The sequence below is a fragment of the Salvelinus namaycush genome, chromosome 5 (genome assembly GCF_016432855.1).
Source record: "Salvelinus namaycush isolate Seneca chromosome 5, SaNama_1.0, whole genome shotgun sequence".
Classification (NCBI taxonomy): domain Eukaryota; kingdom Metazoa; phylum Chordata; class Actinopteri; order Salmoniformes; family Salmonidae; genus Salvelinus; species Salvelinus namaycush.
In genome coordinates, this window is record NC_052311.1 from 66,155,899 (window position 1) to 66,179,767 (window position 23,869).

General features: G+C 42.0%; 2 protein-coding genes across 4 annotated transcripts in view; one reads left to right on the forward strand and one right to left on the reverse strand.

Moving 5' to 3' along the window:
* LOC120048766 (E3 ubiquitin-protein ligase CBL-like) overlaps positions 1–19,706 on the forward strand; it is a 36,512-nt gene extending 16,806 nt beyond the window's left edge. Inside the window, exons 2-12 of one of the 3 annotated variants that reach the window (XM_038994970.1) lie at positions 113–259; positions 2,745–2,901; positions 3,129–3,250; positions 4,068–4,205; positions 12,560–12,779; positions 15,242–15,400; positions 16,164–16,313; positions 16,448–16,506; positions 16,856–16,981; positions 17,167–17,231; positions 17,402–17,445. In XM_038994970.1, coding sequence (XP_038850898.1) covers positions 113–259; positions 2,745–2,901; positions 3,129–3,250; positions 4,068–4,205; positions 12,560–12,779; positions 15,242–15,400; positions 16,164–16,313; positions 16,448–16,506; positions 16,856–16,981; positions 17,167–17,231; positions 17,402–17,430 — 1,372 coding nt within the window. In that variant the 3' untranslated portion in view covers positions 17,431–17,445. Of the gene's footprint in view, positions 1–112; positions 260–2,744; positions 2,902–3,128; positions 3,251–4,067; positions 4,206–12,559; positions 12,780–15,241; positions 15,401–16,163; positions 16,314–16,447; positions 16,507–16,855; positions 16,982–17,166; positions 17,232–17,401; positions 17,446–19,056 lie in introns of those variants that run through there. The other 2 variants (XM_038994971.1, XM_038994972.1) reach the window with 2 other exon arrangements.
* Positions 19,707–19,877: 171 nt separating this feature from the next.
* On the reverse strand, positions 19,878–21,698 carry LOC120047283 (trypsin-like). Its single transcript, XM_038992809.1, has 6 exons — positions 21,632–21,698; positions 21,082–21,238; positions 20,602–20,700; positions 20,304–20,467; positions 19,939–20,079; positions 19,878–19,885 (listed from the first exon to the last, which is right to left on the reverse strand). Exons 1-6 carry the CDS (start codon positions 21,669–21,671, stop codon positions 19,878–19,880), a joined length of 609 nt encoding a protein of 202 aa, XP_038848737.1. The 5' UTR covers positions 21,672–21,698.
* Between the last annotated feature and the right edge of the window lie 2,171 nt (positions 21,699–23,869).

Sequence of the window (23,869 nt, forward strand, 5' to 3'; positions counted from 1 at the left end):
AGCTGCCACTGTTGCGTTTGAAGCTATGGACCAGAATGCCTACCCTTATCACCCTAGTTGATACATTGTAAAAAGCTCAGAATAGCTTCATGTTATTTTCTGTTATTCACAGGAGAAACTTGACCAAGCTGTCCCTGCTCTTCAGTCACATGCTCTGGGAGCTGAGGGCCATGTTTCCCGAGGGGCGCTTTGAAGGCCACACCTACAGGCTGACTAAGACAGAGGCCGGAGAGTTCTGGAGGCGAGCATTTGGAAACAAGTGAGTGTTGGGTGGGGTAACAGTGGAACTAGAATTGAATAAGGGACGTGGACTTGACAGAACATTCCACAAATAGGAACAGTCTATTTGTATATACACTACCGGTATAAAGTTTTAGAACACTTACTCATTCAAGGGTTTTTCTTTATTTTTTCTATTTTCTACATTGTAGAATAATAGTGAAGAAATCAAAACTATGAAATAACACATGGAATCATGTAGGAACCCCAAAAAAATCGAAATATATTTTATATTTGAGATTCTTCAAATGACAACCTTTGGGTTGATGACAGCTTTGACATTCTCTCAACCAGCTTCACCTGGAATGCTTTCCAACAGTCTTGAAGGAGTTCCCACATATGCGGAGCACTTGTTGGCTGCCTTTCCTTCACTCTGCAGTCCGACTCATTCCAAACCATCTCAATTTGGTTGAGGATTGTGGAGGTCAGGTCATCTGATGCAGCACTCCATCACTCTCCTTCTTGGTCAAATAGCCCTTACACAGCCTGGAGGTGTGTTGGGTCATTGTCCTGTTGAAAAACAAATGATAGTCCCACTAAGCCAAAACCAGATGGGATGGCAATCGCTGCAGAATGCTGTGGTAGCCATGCTGGTTAAGTGTGCCTTGAGTTCTAAATAAATCATAGACAGTGTCACCAGCAAAGCACCCCCACACCATCACATCTCCTCCTCCATGCTTTACAGTGGGAAATGCACATGTGAAGATCATCCGTTCACCCCACCGCGTCTCACAAAGACACGGCAGGTTGGAACCAAAAATCTCCAAGCAAGTCTCTTCTTCCTTTAGTAATGGTTTCTTTGCAGCAATTTGACCATGAAGACCTGATTCACACAGTCTCCACTGAACAGTTGATGTTGAGATGTGTCTGTTACTTGTCGTGGTAATTTCCTGTATTACTAAATGAGGAGAGTTTACTAACCACACACAAGTCAGAGTTATATTTTAAAGGCCATCTTTAATTATATGAGCTTCACCATAGCCCTTTGACTCTCAGATCAATTCAGTGTCTATAAATTAATTCTCTGAGAGTGCTTACAAAAGAATACTTAGTATCTTTATAGCCAAGATACACCCCTCTCAACTCACATGACGAACCACAGATCTTAGAAACTTCACAAATGGCCTTTTACTTGAAAGAGGAGTATCCCATAGCCAGATAGCATTAGCTATAAATTATCATTCAGTTTGGTCTCTTAGACGAGGTTCTACTTCTCGTTCTTGGTACTTCCTAGTACCAAAACATTACCTCATCCAATGGCATATATCAATTGTCAATTCTAGATACTCCCATCTCAAATACCTTCCCTCCTGGACAAGCTCACGGAGGGGAGTGAGCCTCTAGGTCATATACTAGGTCAAGATTCATGCAACATCAGAGGGGTAATATAATGGTTCCAGACACTGCCATACTCCTCCCCCCAATGGGAAAAGGAGGGAATGACTGGAGTACAGACATAGTGGAGCCCTTCACATAGTTTCACAGATATATTCACATCTGAAGACAATGTTCAAACCTGACTTCTCCCTTTCTGATATTCTGCATATTACCAGACATGTAAAAGACAAGCCTGACCTCTCCCCTCTCTGGGCCCCAGGTGACTTTTCCCTAGAGAAGAAAGGAAAATGCAACTGCCAACAGTATAGTCCAAAAGAAGACATTCTAATGACAAGTATAAAGTAAATAAAACATCTTATTTATCTATGTTACCTAACTAATTCTGATTCAGCTACGACATACTTGAACTCAGTGAAGCATTTATTTGGGCTGCAATTTCTGAGGCTGGTAACTCGAATGAACTTATCCTCTGCAGCAGAGGTAACTCTGGGTCATCCATTCCTATGACTGACCTTCATGTCTTGAAGTAATGATGGACTGTCATTTCTCTTTGCTTATTTGAGCTGTTCTTGCCATAATATGGACTTGGTCTTTTACCAAATATGGCTATCTTATATATGCCACCCCTACCTTGTCACAACACAAATTATTGGTTGAAATGCATTAAGAAGGAAATAAATTCCTCTAATTAACTTTTAAGAAGGCTCTCCTGTTAATTGAAATGCATTCCAGGTGACTACCTCATGAAGCCGGTAGAGAGAATGCCAAGTGTGTGCAAAGCTGTCATCAAGGCAAATTGTGGATATTTGAAGAATCTCAAATATAAAATATATTTTGATTTGTTTAACACTTTTTTGGTTACTACATGATTCCAATGTAGAAAATAATAAAAATAAAGGAAAACCCTTGAATGAGTAGGTGTTCTAAAACTTTTAACCGGTAGTGCAGGCGCAGTCTTTTTCTAGTCTTGTGAAAAGTATTCTGTTCCTCCACTTGTGATTTTTGATCTTCTTTTGGCACGTTTTTATTCCTCTCACTTTCACTCTCTTTCTCTCTCTCACTTTCCTTTTTCCTTTATCTCCCACCCCTCTCTCCCTCTCCTCCCCTCCCCTCGTTCTCTCTCCTAGGTGTATTGTGCAGTGGAGCAGTTTTAAGCAGCATCTCCGTAGGGTCCATGGCTTTGAAGAGGGGATGGAGTCCATGGCTCTAAAGTCAACTGTAGATCTCACCTGTAACGACCACATCTCAGTGTTTGAGTTTGACATCTTCACCAGGCTATTCCAGGTACATGTGATCCATATATCTTATCCCTGTTCTATGTAGCCATACATCCTGGTTAATTAGACACCTCACATAATGTTCAGTGAATATGCCTTCTGCCACTTTCCAAGATGTCTATCTAATTCTTTCTCTCCCACTGTCTAAAGATAGCCAAAACATTCCAAAGTGGAAAGAAATAACACATACTGTATTTCAACTGATAGTAAATATGTCCTCCCCTCTCCTGTCAGCCATGGAGGTCTCTTCTGAGGAACTGGAACCAGTTGGCAGTGACCCACCCCGGCTACATGGCCTTCCTCACCTACGACCAGGTCAAAGCCCGCCTCCAAAACTACCTGCACCGGCCCGGGAGGTGAGGACAGGAGAGATTGTTTGAGGGTGGATGGGTTGGGGTGTGGCGAGAGAGAGTAGATGAAGGGAAGGAACAGGGGGATAGGAGGGGCTCAGGAGAAAAGAGAGGAGGTGTACCTTTACCATAACCTACAACAATATCTGCAATAATTACTTTTAATGCTGACATAATAATTATAGTGATAGTAAAGAATAATACCTAGATACATAGAGGTAACTGCCCAAATAATGGAAAAACTTGAGGAAATGAGGGGTACAAAGTATAGTGAAAGAAGGTGCTTCCACACAGGTGTGGTTCCTGAGTTAATTAAGAAATTAACATCCCATTATGCTTAGGATCATGTACAAAAATGCTGGGCAGGCCATTATTTTGCCCATTATTTTGGCTACTATGGCTATGCCCCTATAAGATGACACCCACAGGGCATGAGAGGTCACTGAATGGTTTGATGAGCATGGAAACAATGTAAACCATATGCTATGGCCATCTCAGTCACCAGATCTCAACCTAATTGAACGCTTATGGGAGATTCTGGAGCGGCGCCTGAGGCACCGTTTTCAACCACCATCAACAAAACACCAAATTATTGAATATCTCGTGGAAGAATGGTGTCACATCCTTCCAATAGATTACCAGACACTTGTAAAATCTATTCCAAGGATGCATTGAAGCTGTTCTGGCTCGTGGTGGCCCAACGCCCTATTAAGACACTTTATGTTGGTGTTTCCTTTATTTTGGCAGTTGCCTGTATTTCATGGTCAAATCTGTATGAACTCCAGTAAAGACGTTTCCATGTGAACTCTGTATCTCTGTCCAGCTATATCTTCCGTCTGAGCTGCACTCAGATGGGCCAGTGGGCCATTGGTCATGTGACAGGTGATGGCGGCATCGTACAGACGATCCCCCAGAATACACCTCTCTACCAGGCCCTCATCCAGGGCTTCAGGGAGGGCTGGTAAGTAAACACGCTCATGGACACACCGCAGGAGGTTGGTGGAACCTTAATTGAGGAGGACAGGCTCGTGGTAATGACTGGAGTGGAATCAGTGGAATGGTATCATATTCATCAAAGACATGGTTTCCATGTGTTTGATGCCAATCCATTTACGCCATTCTGGTCATTATTATGAGCCGTTCTCCCCTCAGCAGCCTCCACTGACACACACACTAATGATGCGCGGGTTGACACATAAAAAAAGGTACCCGCGGTTATATCCGTGAGGTGGGTTTAGGGTCATTAAATATTGTGTGGATGAAGGGAGGCTGGGTGGCGGGCGGGTTGAATACAGAGAAAACAATACCTTAAAAAATCGACAAACACTGAGGTTTCAATTGAATTATATTAGGCCTTCCGGCAATGGCTTTAGAGCATAAGCCTAAGCTTCTGGGCCTAACTGTACGAGCGCTAAATAGTCTACACGCCAATTGCCAAATGCTTTTGGGATTGGCAGAAAAAGTGAACTTCGATACAAGGAGGTAAAAAGGACAATGTCAGAGTTTAATTCAATAAGAGAAAAGCTGGGAAATGGAGAGTTGAAAATAAAGAGAAGGGAGTAATGTTTGGGAAAGATTTGGTGAAGTGGTAAAAGAGGATGAAAGCAGTATCGGTTATGTGATTTATGTGTGATGACTGTGAGGTGCTATATTAGTCCGACAGTCACAAGACGGGGACTCCAAATAGGCCTATGATAAGTCAAAGGAACTGTAGCCTACAGTTCAGATGGGTTAAATGGAAACCAAAATCTGGACACTAACATACCTTAAGGGAACTCTGAGACGGGAGCCGTATGGTTAGTGAAGAAAGTCCCATTGCAAATGTACGGTCCCTTACCTGACGTCTTACGACGTCGCAGAAAATCGCGGACGGCGTCGGGCCGTGGGCGTCGGAGAGCTCTTTCAGGAAGTCACTCAAAAAAACGTCTCGGACTTTCGGTTTCCGTTTTATAAAAATGACAAATTTTTGACTTTTTTCTGCATTCTCGAAAATTCCCACAAGAGGGAAAATAAATCATATTGCAGGCGCACGAGCACGTGGCAAACGAGCGCGGCCTTTTCTCCTAAACTGAAAATATTTAGAAGACGAAACTCGGCGAGCGTAGGTTTGGAGTAATGGGCAGTTGGCCCCGAACAAGATGGCGTCGAGACCTCGGCGCTTTTTGAGTTATGGCCATTTTTCTGGGATTAAAGGGTTAAAACGCAAGTAGGGTGCTAATTTGACCGCTTCATGTCAAAGTACATAAGCATACGGTGTCAGGAAAAAAAGAACCAGCCATTTATCTATCGTAATTTAAGAGAAATCGTACATTGACCGTTTGGTGATGTTCACAAAGAGGAATTTTTTTTTCAAAAAATTCACAGATCCAGTTGCAGTGTGTTCAGACGTACATTTTTAAAGTGGGTCTCGAAGCTCTGCGAGAATCCTGTGATTTTATATGATTTTATGAAATAACACACACTCATTTAACCCTCTTTAAATAAGTCAGTTCTTAACATAAAGACTTAAAACTCAATATTATATAAGAGCCTACGCCAAGGAGGGTATGTGTTCAATTTCAGCTTCCTATGTCAACTGGAAGTACCTTAAAATGGTGCCACAGGGTCAGGTTTGAAGGGTAATAAAGGTCAGATCTTTTCAAAACTTCACTTGTGTGATTAGACAACCCTCATGAACTGTAATCAGTCATTTATCCCAACAGATGTCAAAGAAAAGCTCTCTCACACAAACACACACACACAAAAAGGAAGGATGGAGTGAAAAAGTACGGTGCTTAAAGACACACAAAGCCCACAATGGCATTACTATTATCTCTAGGCCGTGCCGAGTTCAACGAGATGCCCCGCTTGACCGTAGCTCGCTCGGTCTGAGCGCAGCGACCGTTACAAGAGAACGGACACAAATGACCTTTTGACCTCAATGTCAATTTCATTTGCTTTTGGGACACAGAGAGAGAACCGTTAAGGTTAGAAACACAATTTCACCTCAGGAGTGTTCTTAAGGTCCTCCCGATCTGTGCAAGCCTAACCCTGACCTTGTGGCATTAACCCTTCACAGTTAAAAGAAGGTGTTTACATCAAATAGTTTACAATGAAATGTCTCCCCATTGGAATACATTGACTGCACCTCTAAATTCAACCTAAAGCCTATGTGGGTTATGATTTTCTTATGAACCTGTCTTTGATGTCAGTCCATCAGGCCACCATGAGGTCTACCTGTGTCGATTCTAAGCTTCCTGGAGCAACCGGAAGTGGTTAAATCACCCTAAAAGTGTTTGCCATAGCCAACCTGCAGTTTGAGAGAAATAGTGCATTCAGCCCTATGTAAATCAGTCAATTTTTAACATACAGACTTAAAACTCAGGATTCTGTAACAGCCTACTCCAGTGATGATATGTGTTTATTTATAGCTTCCTGTGACAACCGGAAGTGCCATAACTGGTGTCAAATGGGCTGTTTCGAAGTGTTAAAAATGTCAAATCTTTCCAAAACTTCATATATGTGAATAGACAACCCTCATGAACTGTAAATCAGTCCTTCATCCCATCAGATTAAAAAAAAAAAAAAATACACACCGACACAGAAATGATGGAGGGACACACTGAGGGGCTAAGAGGCAGACAGTGCCTGCAGTAGTTACTTTTGTTCCAACTTTTAAAGAACCGTCAGACCTAGAGTTCTGAAAATTTACAAACCTGTTCTAGACCTCAGGTCGATTGTGCACGGTGAATTATATGGCTCTAGAAGGTTCTCCGATCGATAAAAAGCCTCGTGTATTTGTCATGTTTTCAATTCATTTTGACCTCAACGAAACGGACGACATTTAGAAAAGTCCCAGAGTCTCAAGACTAGGTGCGTTGAAACCGGCTCGGCCCATAGAGACAGACCCCAACAAGCCTGTTTGATTGCTCATTCAAGGACCCCGTAGCAAGGCAATGAATAAAGTGGAATTTCAGCACCAATTAGGGTTTTGCTCGGGCACCGAATGACCTATCGAGCCGAAACTTGGGATTCGAGGTCGCTTCACATAGGGCTAAACATAATGTGTGAACTGGACCCGCAGCTAGAACATAACTACGTATTATTTGTTTTATTATGGTTTAAATGGAAGGCGCTGTGAATTTTGGGCCTGCTCTGAAATATGTTATAGTTGGCATCTAAAGGAGTTGGAAAAAGTGAGTTTGGAGTCAGATGGTATCAGTTTGGTGTCTGAAAATATCTATTTGACTGATGGACACTGACTTGCTCGTTGACTTTTGTACATTTGCAATATGTTTCAACGGGGAGGTACCATGAGGAAAAAGCGACATGATGAAATTTCACGAAACGAGCGATGGAGAGGAACCACTATCACTGCCCGGCCATCCTGAGGTCATCAGACCGTTGACTTTTGCATTTCTAAAGTATTTAAGAGAATGTACGTTACATTTGCAATATGATTCAACATCACATCATATTGCAAATGCACGTTACATTTGCAATATGATGTGATGTTGAATCATATTGCAAATGTAACGTGCATTCTTTAAATACCTTAGAAATACAAAAGTCAACGTCCTGATGACCTCAGGATGGCCGGGCAGTGATAGTGGTTCCTCTCCATCGCTCGTTGCGTGAAATTTCATCATGTCGATTTTGGTGATGGTACCCCCGCGTTGAAACATATTGCAATTGTACAAAAGTCGACTAGCAAGTCAACTAGCAAGTGTCAACAAAAGTCAACTAGCAAGTGTCCATCAGTCAATTGGATATTTTCAGACACCAAACTGACACCATCTGACTCCAAACTCACTTTTTACAACTCCTTTAGAATCCAACTATCACATATTTCAGAGGAGGCCCAAAATTCACAGCGCCTTCCATGAATGCACCAAAATAGCATTCTGAAATCACCACTAAAATGACATCACCATATTCTCCAGGCCGTGCCGAGTTCAACGGGATGCCCCGCTTGACCGTAGCTCGCTCGGTCTGAGCGCAGCGACCTGTTACAAGAGAACGGACACAAATGACCTTTTGACCTCAATGTCAATTTTATTTGCTTTTGGGAGACAGAGAGAGAACCGTTAAGGTTAGAAACACAATTTCACCTCAGGAATGTTCTTAAGGTCCTCCCGATCTGTGCAAGCCTATCCTTGAGCTTGTGGCATTAACCCTTCACAGTTAAAAGAAGGTGTTTACATCAAACAGTTTACAATGACATTTCGCCCCATAGGAATACATTGACTGCTCCCCTAAATTCAACCTGAAGCCTATGTGGGTTATGAATGTCTTATGAACCTGTCTTTGATGACAGTCCATTAGGCCACCATGAGGTCTACCTGTTTCGATTCTAAGCTTCCTGGAGCAAGCGGAAGTGGTTAAAATCACCCTAAAAGTGTTTGCAATAAGCACCCTGCAATTTGAGAGAAATAGTGCATTCAGCCCTATGTAAATCAGTCAATTTTTAACATATAGACTTAAAACTCAGGATTCTGTAACAGCATACTCCAGTGAGTATATGTCTTTACTTTCAGCTTCCTGTGCCAACCGGAAGTGCCATAATTGGTGTCAAATGGGCTGTTTTGAAGGGTTAAAAATGTCAAATCTTTCCAAAACTTCATAATTGTGATTAGGCAACCCTCCTGAACTGTAAATCAGTCATTAGTCCCATCAGATTTCAAAGAAAAATTTACACACCCAAACAGAAATGATGGAGGGACACACTGAGGGGCTAAGAGGCAGACAGTGCCTGTAGTAGTTACTTTTGTTCCAACTTTTAAAGAACCGTCAGACTTAGAGTTCTGAAACTTTACAAACCTGTTCTAGACCTCAGGTCGATTGTGCACGGTGAGTTATGTGGCTCTAGAAGGTTCTCAGACCGATAAACAGCCTCGTGTATTTGCTATGTTTTCAATTCATTTTCAGCTCAACGAAACTGACGACATTTAGAAAAGTCCCAGAGTCTCAAGACTAGGTGCATTGAAACCGGCTCGGCCCATAGAGTCAGACCCCAACGAGCCTGTTTGATTGCTCATTCAAGGACCCCGTAGCAAGGCAATGAAAAAAGTGGATTTTCAGCACCAATTAAGGTATTGCTCGGGCACCGAATGACCTATCGAGCCGAAACTTGGGATTCGAGGTCGCCTCACATAGGGCTAAACATAATGTGAGAACTGGACCCGCAGCTAGAACATAACTACGTATTATTTGTTTTATTATGGTTTAAATGGAAGGCGCTGTGAATTTTGGGCCTGCTCTGAAATATGTTATAGTTGGCTTCTAAAGGAGTTGGAAAAAGTGAGTTTAGTGTCAGATGGTATCAGTTTGGTGTCTGACAATATCCAATTGACTGATGGACACTGACTTGCTAGTTGACTTTTGTGCATTTGCAATATGTTTCAACGGGGGGGTACCATCACCAAAATCGACATGATGAAATTACCACGCAACGAGCGATGGAGAGGAACCACTAACACTGCCCGGCCATCCTGAGGTCATCAGGACGTTCAATTTTGTATTTCTAAAGTATTTAAAGAATGCACGTTACATTTGCAATATGATTCAACACATCATATTGCAAATGTAACACTGTGTGTTATGTTTGCAATATGATTCAACACATCATATTGCAAATGTAACACTGTGTGTTATGTTTGCAATATGATTCAACACATCATATTGCAAATGTAACACTGTGTGTTATGTTTGCAATATGATTCAACACATCTTATTACAAATGTAACACTGTGTGTTATGTTTGCAATATGATTCAACACATCATATTGCAAATGTAACACTGTGTGTTATGTTTGCAATATGATTCAACACATCATATTACAAATGTAACACTGTGTGTTATGTTTGCAATATGATTCAACACATCATATTGCAAATGTAACAGTGTGTGTTTGCAATATGATTCAACAGTGTGTTATGTTTGCAATATGATGTGATGTTTTTCACTGTTGAATCATATGCAAATGTAACATGCATTCTTTAAATAAACCCTATGTGGGTTATGAATGTCTTATGAACCTGTCTTCAATGACAATCCATCAAGCCACTATGAGGTCTACCTGTGTTGATTCTAAGCTTCCTGGAGCAACCGGAAGTGATAAAATCACCCTAAAAGTGTTTTACCCAACCAGCAGTTTGTGATATATAGTGCATTCAACCCTGTGTAAATCAGTCAGTTCTTAACGTATAGACTTAAAACTCAGGATTCTGTAAAAGCATACCCCGATCAGGATAGGTGTTTACTTATAGCTTCCTGTGCCAACCGGAAGTGCCTTAAAATGGGGTCATAGGTGCTGTTTCAAAGGGTTAAAAAAGTCAGATCTTTCCAAAACTTTAAGTGTGTGATTAGGCAACCCTCATGAAGTGTAAATCAGTCATTTCTCTAATCAGATGTCAAAGAAAAGCTCACACACACACACACACAGACACACACAGCAAGGATGGAATGAAAAAGTATGGTGCTTAAAGACACACAGAGCCTTAAATGCTTTTAGGGGGGATCCAGACTTCCATACCCGCTCTGGGAGCACTATACTACGGGCAAAAATCAATGGGTGCTGGCCTGAGTGATTTATGGAGGTTTTCAAAAAAAGTCAAAAAATATTGTTTTTTTTTCTTGAAAATATTTTATGTTTTTTCTTCTCGAGTCAATGACCTGAGTGATTTATGGAGTTTTTCCAAAAAACTCAAAAAATATTCTAAGTCCAAACTTTTCGTGCACCTGGTATTTTTTTGGGGTTACCAGGTGCCATGGTTGAAATTGCTTTTAGGGGGCATCCAGAATTCCATACCCGCTCTGGGAGCACTATTCTACGGACAAAAATCAATGTGTGCTGGCCTGAGTGATTTATGGAGGTTTTCAAAAAAAGTCAGAAAATATTCTATGTTTTTTCTTCTGGAATTTTTGTTTTGTTTTTTCTTCTCGAGTCAATGGGGGTCCGGCCTGAGTGATTTAAGGAGGTTTCCAAAAAAAGTCAAAAAATATTCTATGTTTTGGGTTACCAGGCGTCATTTTTCAAAACGGTTTTAAATGCTTCATTTTGGCCTTTTAAAAACAAAATGTTATTTTCGACTATGAAATCCAAAAAGCACTTTTTTAAAGGGGTTGATAAGTTTTTCCTAATTTATTCACATTTTTGACTTCATATTAAATCAGATTGCAAATGCACAAAACATATTCCTTAAGTACAAGTAAACATTTCAAAAAAAATTATGATAAAAAAATGTGACTAAAGTATCTTCATACAGTTCTTATACATGTGTAATTGACCTAAAAATCGAAAGAATTTCAAAAAACGGTCCAGAAAGCACTTTTTTAAAGGAGGTTATACGTTTTTTCCAAATTTTTGACATTTTTGACTTTTGACTTTTGACTTCCTATGAAATCACATTGCAAATGCACAAAACATATTCCTTAAGTTCAAATAAACATTTACAAAAAATTATGATAATAAAATGTGACTAATGTATTTTCATACAGTTCTTATACATGTGTAATTGACCTAAAAATCGAAAGAATTTCGAAAAACGGTCCAGAAAGCACTTTTTTAAAGGGGGTGATACGTTTTTTCCAAATTTTTGACATTTTTGACTTTTGACTTTTGACTTTTGACTTCCTATGAAATCACATTCCAAATGCACAAAACATATACCTTAAGTTCAAATAAAATTTCAAAAAAAATTATGTTAATAAAATTTGAAAAAAGTATTTTCATATAGTTCTTACACATGTGTAATTGACATAAAACTCAAAAGAATTTCGAAAAACGGTCCAGAAAGCACTTTTTTAAGGGGGTGATAAGTTTTTGCCAAAACTTTCAAAATCTCAAAATTTTACTCTTGGGTCTTGACTTGCGTTACATAAAGCCTATGAAAAATTTAGATAGAACAAACTCGCCCACTATAGGAATTTTGGAGTGTTACACAGCTCATTTGCAATATGGCATTTGCCATCAACTTTGGATGAAACACCGCCAGAAGTAGTGTACTTGTCCATCGTGTATATGCTGCGCTCGGTGCCAATAAGTTGCCATGTTATTTTGTACAATTGGGGGGGGACTTCCCTTACAGTAGGTATATGGCCTCTCACATAGCCTTAATATTGACTCCTGCAGAACTAAGCATTTCTTGCAGTAAAATGATACACCAAATGTAAGCTACATTTTGACTTGGGAATAGGAGTGCTGATGGGTTATTAAAAATTGTGGGCGGGTGCAGGTGAACAAACAGCTGACCAACACTAACACACAACATTAGCATAGGCCTGTAATCGTTTTACATAATGTGTGTGTAATTCTGTGTTGTGTTTGTCTGCAGCTATCTTTACCCTGACGGACGTGATGTGAACCCAGACCTCACCAGTCTGTGTGAACCAGCACAGAGAAGCAGGGTCAAAGTCACAGAGGACGAGTATGAGATGTACTGTGAGATGGGTAGTACCTTCCAGCTGTGTAAGATCTGTACAGAGAGAGACAAGGACACACGCATCCAGCCCTGCGGACACCTGCTGTGCCAACCCTGCCTCACAGGATGGCAGGTATGCCTACTCTGTGATTGACGACGTCACCAACAAAACCCTCAAAGCCAAACCACACATTGTTCGCTCACACAATGTCTCTGACATCACCCAGCCACATCCTCTTTTATTAATATACAGTGGGGCAAAAAAGTATTTAGTCAGCCACCAATTGTGCAAGTTCTCCCACTTAAAAAGATGAGAGAGGCCTGTAATTTTCATCATAGGTACACTTCAACTATGACAGACAAAATGAGAAGAAAAAAATCCAGAAAATCACATTGTAGGATTTTTAATGAATTTATTTGCAAATTATGGTGGAAAATAAGTATTTGGTCAATAACAAAAGTTTATCTCAATACTTTGTTATATACCCTTTGTTGGCAATGACAGAGGTCAAACGTTTTCTGTAAGTCTTCACAAGGTTTTCACACACTGTTGCTGGTATTTTGGCCCATTCCTCCATGCAGATCTCCTCTAGAGCAGTGATGTTTTGGGGCTGTTGCTGGGCAACACGGACTTTCAACTCCCTCCAAAGATTTTCTATGGGGTTGAGATCTGGAGACTGGCTAGGCCACTCCAGGACCTTGAAATGCTTCTTACGAAGCCACTCCTTCGTTGCCCGGGCGGTGTGTTTGGGATCATTGTCATGCTGAAAGACCCAGCCACGTTTCATCTTCAATGCCCTTGCTGATGGAAGGAGGTTTTCACTCAAAATCTCATGATACATGGCCCCATTCATTCTTTCCTTTACACGGATCAGTCGTCCTGGTCCCTTTGCAGAAAAACAGCCCCAAAGCATGATGTTTCCACCCCCATGCTTCACAGTAGGTATGGTGTTCTTTGTTCTCCAAACACGACGAGTTGAGTTTTTACCAAAAAGTTCTATTTTGGTTTCATCTGACCATATGACATTCTCCCAATCTTCTTCTGGATCATCCAAATGCTCTCTAGCAAACTTCAGACGGGCCTGGACATGTACTGGCTTAAGCAGGGGGACACGTCTGGCACTGCAGGATTTGAGTCCCTGGCGGCGTAGTGTGTTACTGATGGTAGGCTTTGTTACTTTGGTCCCAGCTCTCTGCAGGTCATTCAATAGGTCCCCCCGTGTGGTTCTGGGATTTTTGCTCACCGTTCTTGTGATCATTTTGACCCCACGGGGTGAGATCTTGCGTGGAGCCCCAGATCGAGGGAGATTATCAGTGGTCTTGTATGTCTTCCATTTCCTAATAATTGCTCCCACAGTTGATTTCTTCAAACCAAGCTGCTTACCTATTGCAGATTCAGTCTTCCCAGCCTGGTGCAGGTCTACAATTTTGTTTCTGGTGTCCTTTGACAGCTCTTTGGTCTTGGCCATAGTGGAGTTTGGAGTGTGACTGTTTGAGGTTGTGGACAGGTGTCTTTTATACTGATAACAAGTTCAAACAGGTGCCATCAATACAGGTAACGAGTGGAGGACAGAGGAGCCTCTTAAAGAAGAAGTTACAGGTCTGTGAGAGCCAGAAATCTTGCTTGTTTGTAGGTGACCAAATACTTATTTTCCACCATAATTTGCAAATAAATTCATTAAAAATCCTACAATGTGATTTTCTGGATTTTTTTTCTCATTTTGTCTGTCATAGTTGAAGTGTACCTATGATGAAAATTACAGGCCTCTCTCATCTTTTTAAGTGGGAGAACTTGCACAATTGGTGGCTGACTAAATACTTTTTTGCCCCACTGTATATCATCAACATACCAATTTGGGTTAACTGTATGGAATTGGTTTTTGGTCAGACAGTTAATGTCTGCAGTGAGCCAGCCCACTACACATCAGTAGGTGAACCGGCGTAGCAGCACGCAGAGCAGTATTGTGGGCCATCGTGTCCTAACATGTGGGTTAGGACTTCCTGTGTGAGCCGAAGCGTACATCCTCCTCATGCTACACTCACCCTTAGAGTTTCCACTCCTCGCCTGGTCACACACTCTCACACACTGACACACACTGTCACAGTCACAATTCAGGGGCCAAGACGACACAATAGAATAGATTTGAACAGAATACTCCAGTTTTTACCAAAGTGAACTATGGTAGAATGCTCAATCTTAATTTGATATGCTAAACCAGTTGCTTTACTGTAAGTGTAGCTTCATGCAAATAACACACAGAAAGGACATTATTATGGCTATTACACTTTCAGCATGGGAAATGCATCTGCTCAGGAATGCTCTTGACGGAACCAAATTACTGCATCATCCCAGGGATCTTTTTGACATACAGCAATCATTTTTCTCTCTGCATTGTTGAGAAGGGCCCGTAACTATTTCACTGTTAGTCTATACCTGTTGTTACGAAGTATGTGACAAATAAAATATGAATTGATTTGATACAACAATACACAAACGTACACCGACACGTGAGTTTCTACACATTAACATACAGTACAGATGTGTAGATAATGTTTATTCTGCTTAACCAAGTGTGATCATTCCATGTGTTGCAGAAGTCGGATGGACACACCTGCCCATACTGTCGCTGTGACATCAGAGGGACAGAGTCAATCCTGGTGGAGCCTTACCTGTCTGTCAGCGAGGAAGAGGAAGATGAAGATGACCTGGAGGATGTACAGCTAGTCATGAAAAAACTGGCCTATATGAAGAGGGTGTGTGTGGTTGTGAGCGGGGCTGGTGTGGGGTTCCCTTTCAATTCAATTCAATTCAATTCAAGGGGCTTTATTGGCATGGGAAACATGTGTTAACATTGCCAAAGCAAGTGAGGTAGACAATACACAAAAGTGAAACAAACAATACAAATTAACAGTAAACATTACACATACAGAAGTTTCAAAACAATAAAGACATTACAAATGTCATATTATATATATACAGTGTTGTAACAATGTACAAATGGTTAAAGCACACAAGTTAAAATAAATAAGCATAAATATGGGTTGTATTTACAATGGTGTTTGTTCTTCACTGGTTGCCCTTTTCTTGTGACAACAGGTCACAAATCTTGCTGCTGTGATGGCACACTGTGGAATTTCACCCAGTAGATATGGGAGTTTATCAAAATTGGATTTGTTTTCGAATTCTTTGTTGATCTGTGTAATCTGAGAGAAATATGTGTCTCTAATATGGTCATACATTGGGCAGGAGGTTAGGAAGTGCAGCTCACTGTCTCTTAGTGTTTTTTCTCTTGCACACCTCTCTCTCTCTCTCTCTCTCTCTCTCTCTCTCTCTCTCTCTCTCTCTCTCTCTCTCTCTCTCTCTCTCTCTCTCTCTCTCTCTCTCTCTCTCTCTCTCTCTCTCTCTCTCTCTCTCTCTCTCTCTCTCTCTCTCTCTCTCTCTCTCTCTCTCTCTCTCTCTCTCTCTCTCTCTCTCTCTCTCTCTCTCTCTCTCTCTCTCTCTCTCTCTCTGATACAGATGTCGTCTGAAGAGTACCAGTTCCCCAGCTCTCGCCTGGCTCCACCCCTCCCTCCCAAACACAGCACCTTCTCCCACTGCCCTTCCCCACAAGCCCCCTTACGGCCCTCCGATATACTGGCCAAATACTCCCACTCTAACTCGCGTTCTGTAAGTTCCCCCAAAAACACACTCTACAGAATTGATAGTAACAGTACCACAATGGAAAGAAGAAGTCTAACCCATATTCACTGATAACTGGGGCTTCGGTAGACAGGTAAACGTGTGTCCTTATTCCACCACAGGCTCACAGTGACACCCCCTCAGATAGAGCGCTCACACACCATACTGCCAGCACTAACAGGTGAGCTCTAAATGCCTACTGCAGTGGATGGATAACTGCATTTTAGGCTATTAAGACTTATTTCAAATGAATCAACAATATGGAAGATGTTTGTCGGAAAGAGAATAATTGTGTACTGTAGCCTACATCCTAAAGAAGCTCAGGAGATAAAACCGGGCAATGTAAACAATGTTAGCTCACTGTTTGTTCCTCCCTTGGTCTGATGTTTACTGGCCATAGCCATACAGTTTACTGAATCACCACTTTGTGTGTGACCTAATGTTACACAACTAAATATAATTAATTTGGTTACAGTACTTCCTCATTGAACTTGATTGAGAGCTCTTGTGTTCTGTCTCCTCCCCTTAAGATGCCAGTGGGGGGAGGAGCTAGCTAGTAGTGAGGAGGAGAATTCTGGGGGATTCAGACAACAGCCCACACTCCCAATCTCTCACAGGCCATCCATGCCTGTCCCCAATGGGACTTTCTTCAAAAAGTGTGTGTTTATTTTTAGTGTAACACAATAATATGCTTGCTATACATAAACAAGTAAATGCGGCCACAAGTACCATGTTTTAATTGTAAACATTATTTGTATAGCACCTTGAATACAGTATTAGCTTTCCAACGTGTTAAAACATGACGATGGTGAATGCTGTTGTTGTGTTCTCTGTGTAACAGTGAGGATTCTGTCTCAGAGCCAAACCTCCCCTCCTGTTCCGTCTCCTCCCAGTCCCGTGGAGAGGGTGAGTATTAGAGAGGAGGGGGGAGGGAGGGAATGGAGGGCAGTTCTTTACCAAAATAAACTATTTTACAGGGGCTTCTCCACTTACTGTAACACACAAAAGGTTGACCCCTCACTAATTTCTCTCTTTCTCCCCCCCCCCCCCCCCCCCCCCACCTCTCTCTCATACAGGTGAAGTCGGAAGTTTACATACACCTTAGCCAAATACAAATACGTTTTTCACAATTCCTGACATTTCATCCTAGTAAAAATTCCCTGTCTTAGGTCAGTTAGGATCACCACTTTATTTTAAGAAGGTGAAATGTCAGAATAATATTAGAGGGAATGATTTATTTCAGCTTTTTTTTCTTTCATCACATTCCCATTGGGTCAGAAGTTTACATACACTCAATTAGTATTTGGTAGCATTGCCTTTAAATTGTTTAACTTGGGTCAAATGTTTTGGGTAGCCTTCCACAAGCTCCCCACAATAAGTTGGTTGAATTTTGGCCCATTCCTCCTGACAGAGCTGGTGTTACTGAGTAAGGTTGGTAGGCCTCCTTGCTCACCCATGCTTTTTCAGTTCTGCCCACACATTTTCTATAGGATTTAGGTCAGGGTTTTGTGATGGCACTACAATACTTTGACTTTGTTGTCCTTAAGCCATTTTGCCACAACTTTGGAAGTATGCATTGTCCATTTGGAAGACCCATTTGCGACCAAGCTTTAACTTCCTGACTGATGTCTTGAGATGTCGCTTCAATATATCCACATAATTTTCCATCCTCATGATGCCATCTATTTTGTGAAGTGCACCAGTCCCTCCTGCAGCAAAACACCTCCACATGATGATGCTGCCACCCCCGTGCTTCACGTTTGGGATGGTGTTCTTCGGCTTGCAAGCCTCCCCTTTTTTCCTCCGAACATAATGATTGTCATTATGGTCAAACAGTTCTATTTTTGTTTCATCAGACCAGAGAACATTTCTCCAAAAAGTACAAACTTTGTCCCCATGTGCAGTTGCAAACCGTAGGCTGGCTTTTTTTTATTGCTGTTTTGGAGCAGTGGCTTCTTCCTTGCTTAGCGGCGTTTCAGGTTATGTTGATATTGGACTCGTTTTACTGTGGATATCGATACTTTTGTACCTATTTCCTCCAGCATCTTCACAAGGTCCTTTGCTGTTGTTCTTGGATTGATTTGCACTTTTCGCACCAAAGTACATTCATCTCTAGGAGACAGAACACTTCTCCTTCCTGAGTGGTATGACGGCTGCGTCGTACCATGGTGTTTATACTTGCGTACTATTGTTTGTACAGATGAAAGTGGTACCTTCAGGCGTTTGGAAATTGCTCCTAAGGATGAACCAGACTTGTGGAGGTCAACAATTATTTTTCTGAGGTCTTGGCTGATTTCTTTTGATTTTCTAATGATGACAAGCAAAGAGGCTCTGAGTTTGAAGGTAGGCCTTGAAATACATCCACAGGTACACCTCCTATTGACTCAAATGATGTCAATTAGCCTATCAGAAGCTTCTAAAGCCATGACATAATTTTCTGGAATTTTCCAAGCTGTTTAAAGGCACCGTCAACTTAGTGTATGTAAACTTCTGACCCACTGGAATTTAGACACCATGAATTATAATTGAAATAATCTGTATGTAAACAATTGTTGGAAAAATTACTTGTGTCATGCACAAAGTAGATGTCCTAACTGACTTGCCAAAACAATAGTTTGTTAACAAGAAATTTGTGGAGTGGTTGAAAAACGAGTTTTAATAACTCCAACCTAAGTGTATGTTAACTTCCGACTTCAACTGTACATATTCCTATCTAACATTTATCTTGAAGGTGGAGCAGCCTGGTTAGGGGCCTCAGATTCAGTGAAACAGAAGAAGAGACATAAAGAAAGGAGTGAACGGACGTCAGAGCTCGGGTACAGCCAGAGAGAGCGGGAGAGAACCATGTCCTCCTGACTCTGGGAGAAAAGATAAGCACAACATCTCTGACTGACTCAAGAATGGATGGATAATAGGAATAAGAAAGGTCCATTTCCACTGTTCCTGAAAAACAGCCATTGTTAATCTCATGTACCTTATGTATATGTATCTTATGTATGCCTTAATATGGAGGGAGAATGCCCTGTTGATCTACTAATAATGACATCAAAGTGAATGGAGAAGGACAGACTGATGGAACAACTCACTGATGCCCTCTGCTGTACAGCAAACAGAGTTAGCTGCTGCACAGTTCCAATAACAGGTCAAATTCTTTCATTGCTTGATGTGTGTATGTAGGGCATTGAAAATATGCTACCTCATAATTTACCCCATACTTAAAACATATTGCAAACCTCGGCTTTAATTCATGACTGCAAATTACAGCGTGGGGCAGAGTCCCTCAGAACTTTGTCCAGGATGTATGGCTAGTACGGTATATAGCCTACATACTATAGTTGTATGTTAATATGATCAAACATGAAACCCAAATAAATATTTTGCACCTCCCTCAAGTTGTTAAAATGTACTCGAGAGAGAGAGAGAGAGAGAGAGAGAGAGAGAGAGAGAGAGAGAGAGAGAGAGAGAGAGAGAGAGAGAGAGAGAGAGAGAGAGAGAGAGAGAGGGAGGTAAGAAATCAATTCAGGTTGATCCTAATATGTACCACTGTGTTTTCTAAATGACTGCACAACAAAGATAGCAAAAGGGCTCATCAAAAATTTGTCATATACTGTACGTACGTTGCATACGTCTCTGCCTCCATCCATGTATCCAGCACACACCATCCTGCGGGTGAGCATGCCAGGGTAGGCCATCTCACACTTCTCATCCTCCAGTATGGGCACGTCCAGACACTGCAGACGGGCGGGCATGTTTACTGAGAAGGAAGCAAAAGACAGGGATATTTAGTCATTTAATATCATTTTTCCATAGTCATACCTCTTCTCCGGGTGAGGTGTGTGTTGTTAGAGTGTGTGTGGATAAAGGCTCTGAGGGTATAATTCATGTTGGTAAAGTTTGTTTGGTAGAGTGTGTTTGGTTTTCATTTCTGTGGTTAAAGTTTTGTAAAGGTAAAATGCAATGGTATTTGGTCCGTCTCACCCTCCTCTCCGGTGGCGATGTTGCCCCAGCCAGAGACGGAGCAGGGGAGGCCTGCGTATGGGCAGCCTGTGGGCAACGGGATGGGCTTCACATAATCAGTGATCTCCACAGGGTGGAACAGCTTGATCAGCATCATGTCATAGTCCAGCGTCTGGTAGTCATAGCTACAGAGAGAAGAATAGAGATAGGCCAAGGGATTTGTATTGCATGTGATAAAACCCCATTCAGCCTGGGTTCAGTTGTTATAAAATGACTTCCCTAAAGTGATATGTAAAGGGTAAGTGTGGGTGTAGCTTGCCTGGGATGCCAGATGATGTTTTGAGTCTTCATGAGCTGCTCAGTTCCCTCAAACACACGCAGGTTGTGCTCTCCAAGCATGATCTGCATAGCGTAGGGGCTGAGAGAGGAGGACGAAGGAGAGGAAGGGCAGAGGAAGGAGAGGAGGAAGAGGACAAAAGGAAAGACAGGGTGATACAATTATGATTACAGAGAAACCTCATGTCAGTTTGATAAGATTCAAAGTGTCACACTGCAGAAGACAAAGAATAGCCCTCCTTTTGGTCCATATTGGCCCAAAATCTGGCGTTCTGCCCCTGAGCAAGGCAGTTAACCCACTGTTCCCCGGGCGCCGAAGACGTGGATGTCGATTAAGGCAGCCCCCCGCACCTCTCTGATTCAGAGGGGTTGGGTTAAATGCGGAAGACACATTTCAGTTGAATGCATTCAATTAAGGTATCCCCCTTTCCCTTTCCCTCCCCTGCCCTCCACCCTTACTCACTTGTACCAGCAGTGAGCGACAGAGAGCACCCACTGCTCGTTGATGAGCACGGCTCCGCAGAAGTGGTACCCGTAGTTGAGGGAGGCCATCCAGGGTCGGGAGTGAGGTTCACACTCCTGGCCACCAATGATCTTACCATCCTCACGGGGCACTGCCACTGAAACACACAGAGAGAGACACCATACAGAGAGAGTGGTCACAAGAGGGGAGAGATGAGGACATTGTTGCACTCTGAATAGTATTCATCAGAATTGTTCTACATCACATAGAAACAGCCTGTTAGGTAAAAAAGTTGAACGCTGTTAAAAGCTACATGTTAGATGAATATTCCCTACGAATAGTTTTTGATATATAATTGGTAGAGTATATTAAAGTACTGTATGTGTGTGTGTGTGTGTGTGTGTGTGTGTGTGTGTGTGTGTGTGTGTGTGTGTGTGCGTGTGTGTGTGTGTGTGTGTGTGTGTGTGTGTGTGTGTGTGTGTGTGTGTGTGTGTGTGTGTGTGTGTGTGTGTGTGTGTGTGTGTGTGTGTGTGTGTGTGTGTTTAATTACCAGCAGCTCCAACCAGCAGTATCAGAGCGAGCAGTCTCATGGTGTCTGTCTGTCCGGTGAACACTGGCTGATCAAAGACACCTGGACACGCGCATGGACTTTATTTATACACACCTTATCTGCCCTCCCCCACCCAGCACACCCTACCTTACCTCCCCCACCCCTCAAACCCTATCTGCCCTCCCCCACCCAGCCACCCTACCTTACCTCCCCTACCCCTCAAACCCTATCTGCCCCCCCCCCCACCCCTCAAACCCTACCTTACCTCCCCTACCCCTCAAACCCTATCTGCCCTCCCATATGCTCACAACATTCACTCTACCCTGCTGACCACCCTAATCAGCTCCCCCTCCCCTTACTCTGCCTTATCCCTAAACATACAAGCATACAAGGGCCACAATATTTTATTTAAGGCACCTGCATACACTTCGCTTCATACACTCCCCTACATATTTATTTGGACAGTGAAGCTAAAACTATTCATTTGGCTCTATACTTCAGCATTTTGGATTTGAGATCAAATGTTTTATATAAGCCGACAGTACAGAATGCCACCTTACATTTGAATGTGCTTTCATACATATCTGTTTTACCATTTAGATATGAAAGTACTTTTTATGTACCTAGTCCTCCCATTTGAAGGTGTCATAAGCATTGAGAGTGTTGTAGTGTGCCATCTGATTTGCTTAATATAAGGAATTTAATGTATAGCGTTTACTTTTACTTTGTACTTTTACTCAATGACAATTTAATACTTTTTACACCACTGCTAAATCAAGCTTGTGACTCTACAAGCTTGTTGGATGCATTTGCAGTTTGTTTTGGTTGTGTTTCGGATGATGTTGTGCCCAGTAGAAATGAATGGTAAATAATGTATTGTCAATTTGGTGTCACTTTTATTGTAAATAATAATAGAATATGTTTCTGAACACTTTTACATTCATGTGGATGTTACCATGATAATCATGAATGAATCTTGAATAATGATGAGTGATAAAGTTACAGATGCATGAATATCATACCTCCAAGAAAATGCTAACCTCCCCCGTTACTTGTAATGGTGAGAGGATTAGCATGTTTTGGGGGCATGACCTTTGCCCATCTGTAACTTTCCCACTCATCATTATTCATTCATGATTATCCGTAATCAAGGTAGCATCCATATTAATGTAGAAGTGTTTCGGGAACATCTTATATTCTTACTTACAATAAAAGTGACTCCAAAATGACACAATACAATATTTACCATTTGCACAACATCATCCGAAACACAACCAAAACAAACTGCAAATGCATCCAACAAGTTTGTAGAGTCACAAGCTGGATGTAATCAGCTTGTGAAGAACCGCTCCCCGTGAAATGATTCCACCGCTGTAGCGATGAGAGGTAGTGGGTAACTAAACCCCACCGTGATAGAATTGATTGATTGACTGTAGACCCTGCCACATACCTCTCGTGTCTGAGCCGTTGAATTGCGACTCTACTTTGCGACTCTACTTTGTCTCTATACTGACGCTTAGCTTGTTTGATTGCCTTGCGGGGGGAATAGCTACACTGTTTGTATTCGGTCATGTTTCTGGTCACCTTGCCCTGATTAAAAGCAGTGGTTCGCGCTTTCAGTTTCGCACGAATGCTGCCATCAATCCACGGTTTCTGGTTGGGGAATGTTTTAATAAACGCTGTGGGTACAACATCACCGATGCACTTGCTAATAAACTCGCTCACCGAATCAGCGTATTCGTCAATGTTGTTGTTTGACGCAATGCGGAACATATCCCAGTCCACGTGATCGAAGCAATCTTGAAGCGTGGAATCAGATTGGTCGGACCAGCGTTCAACAGACCTGAGCGCGGGAGCTTCCGGTTTTAGGTTCTGTCTATAGGCTGGAAGCAACAAAATGGAGTCGTGGTCAGCTTTTCCGAAAGGAGGGCGGGGGAGGGCCTTATATGCGTTGCGGAAGTTAGAATTACTATGATCCAGGGTTTTACCAGCCCTGGTTGCACAATCGATATGCTGATAGAATTTAGGGAGTCTTGTTTTCAGATTAGCCTTGTTAAAATCCCCAGCTACAATGAATGCAGCCTCGGGATATGTGGTTTCCAGTTTACATAGAGTCAAATGAAGTTCGTTCAGGGCCATCGATGTGTCTGCTTGGGGGGGAATATATGCGGCTGTGATTATAATCGAAGAGAATTCTCTTGGTAGATAATGCGGTCGGCATTTGATTGTGAGGAATTC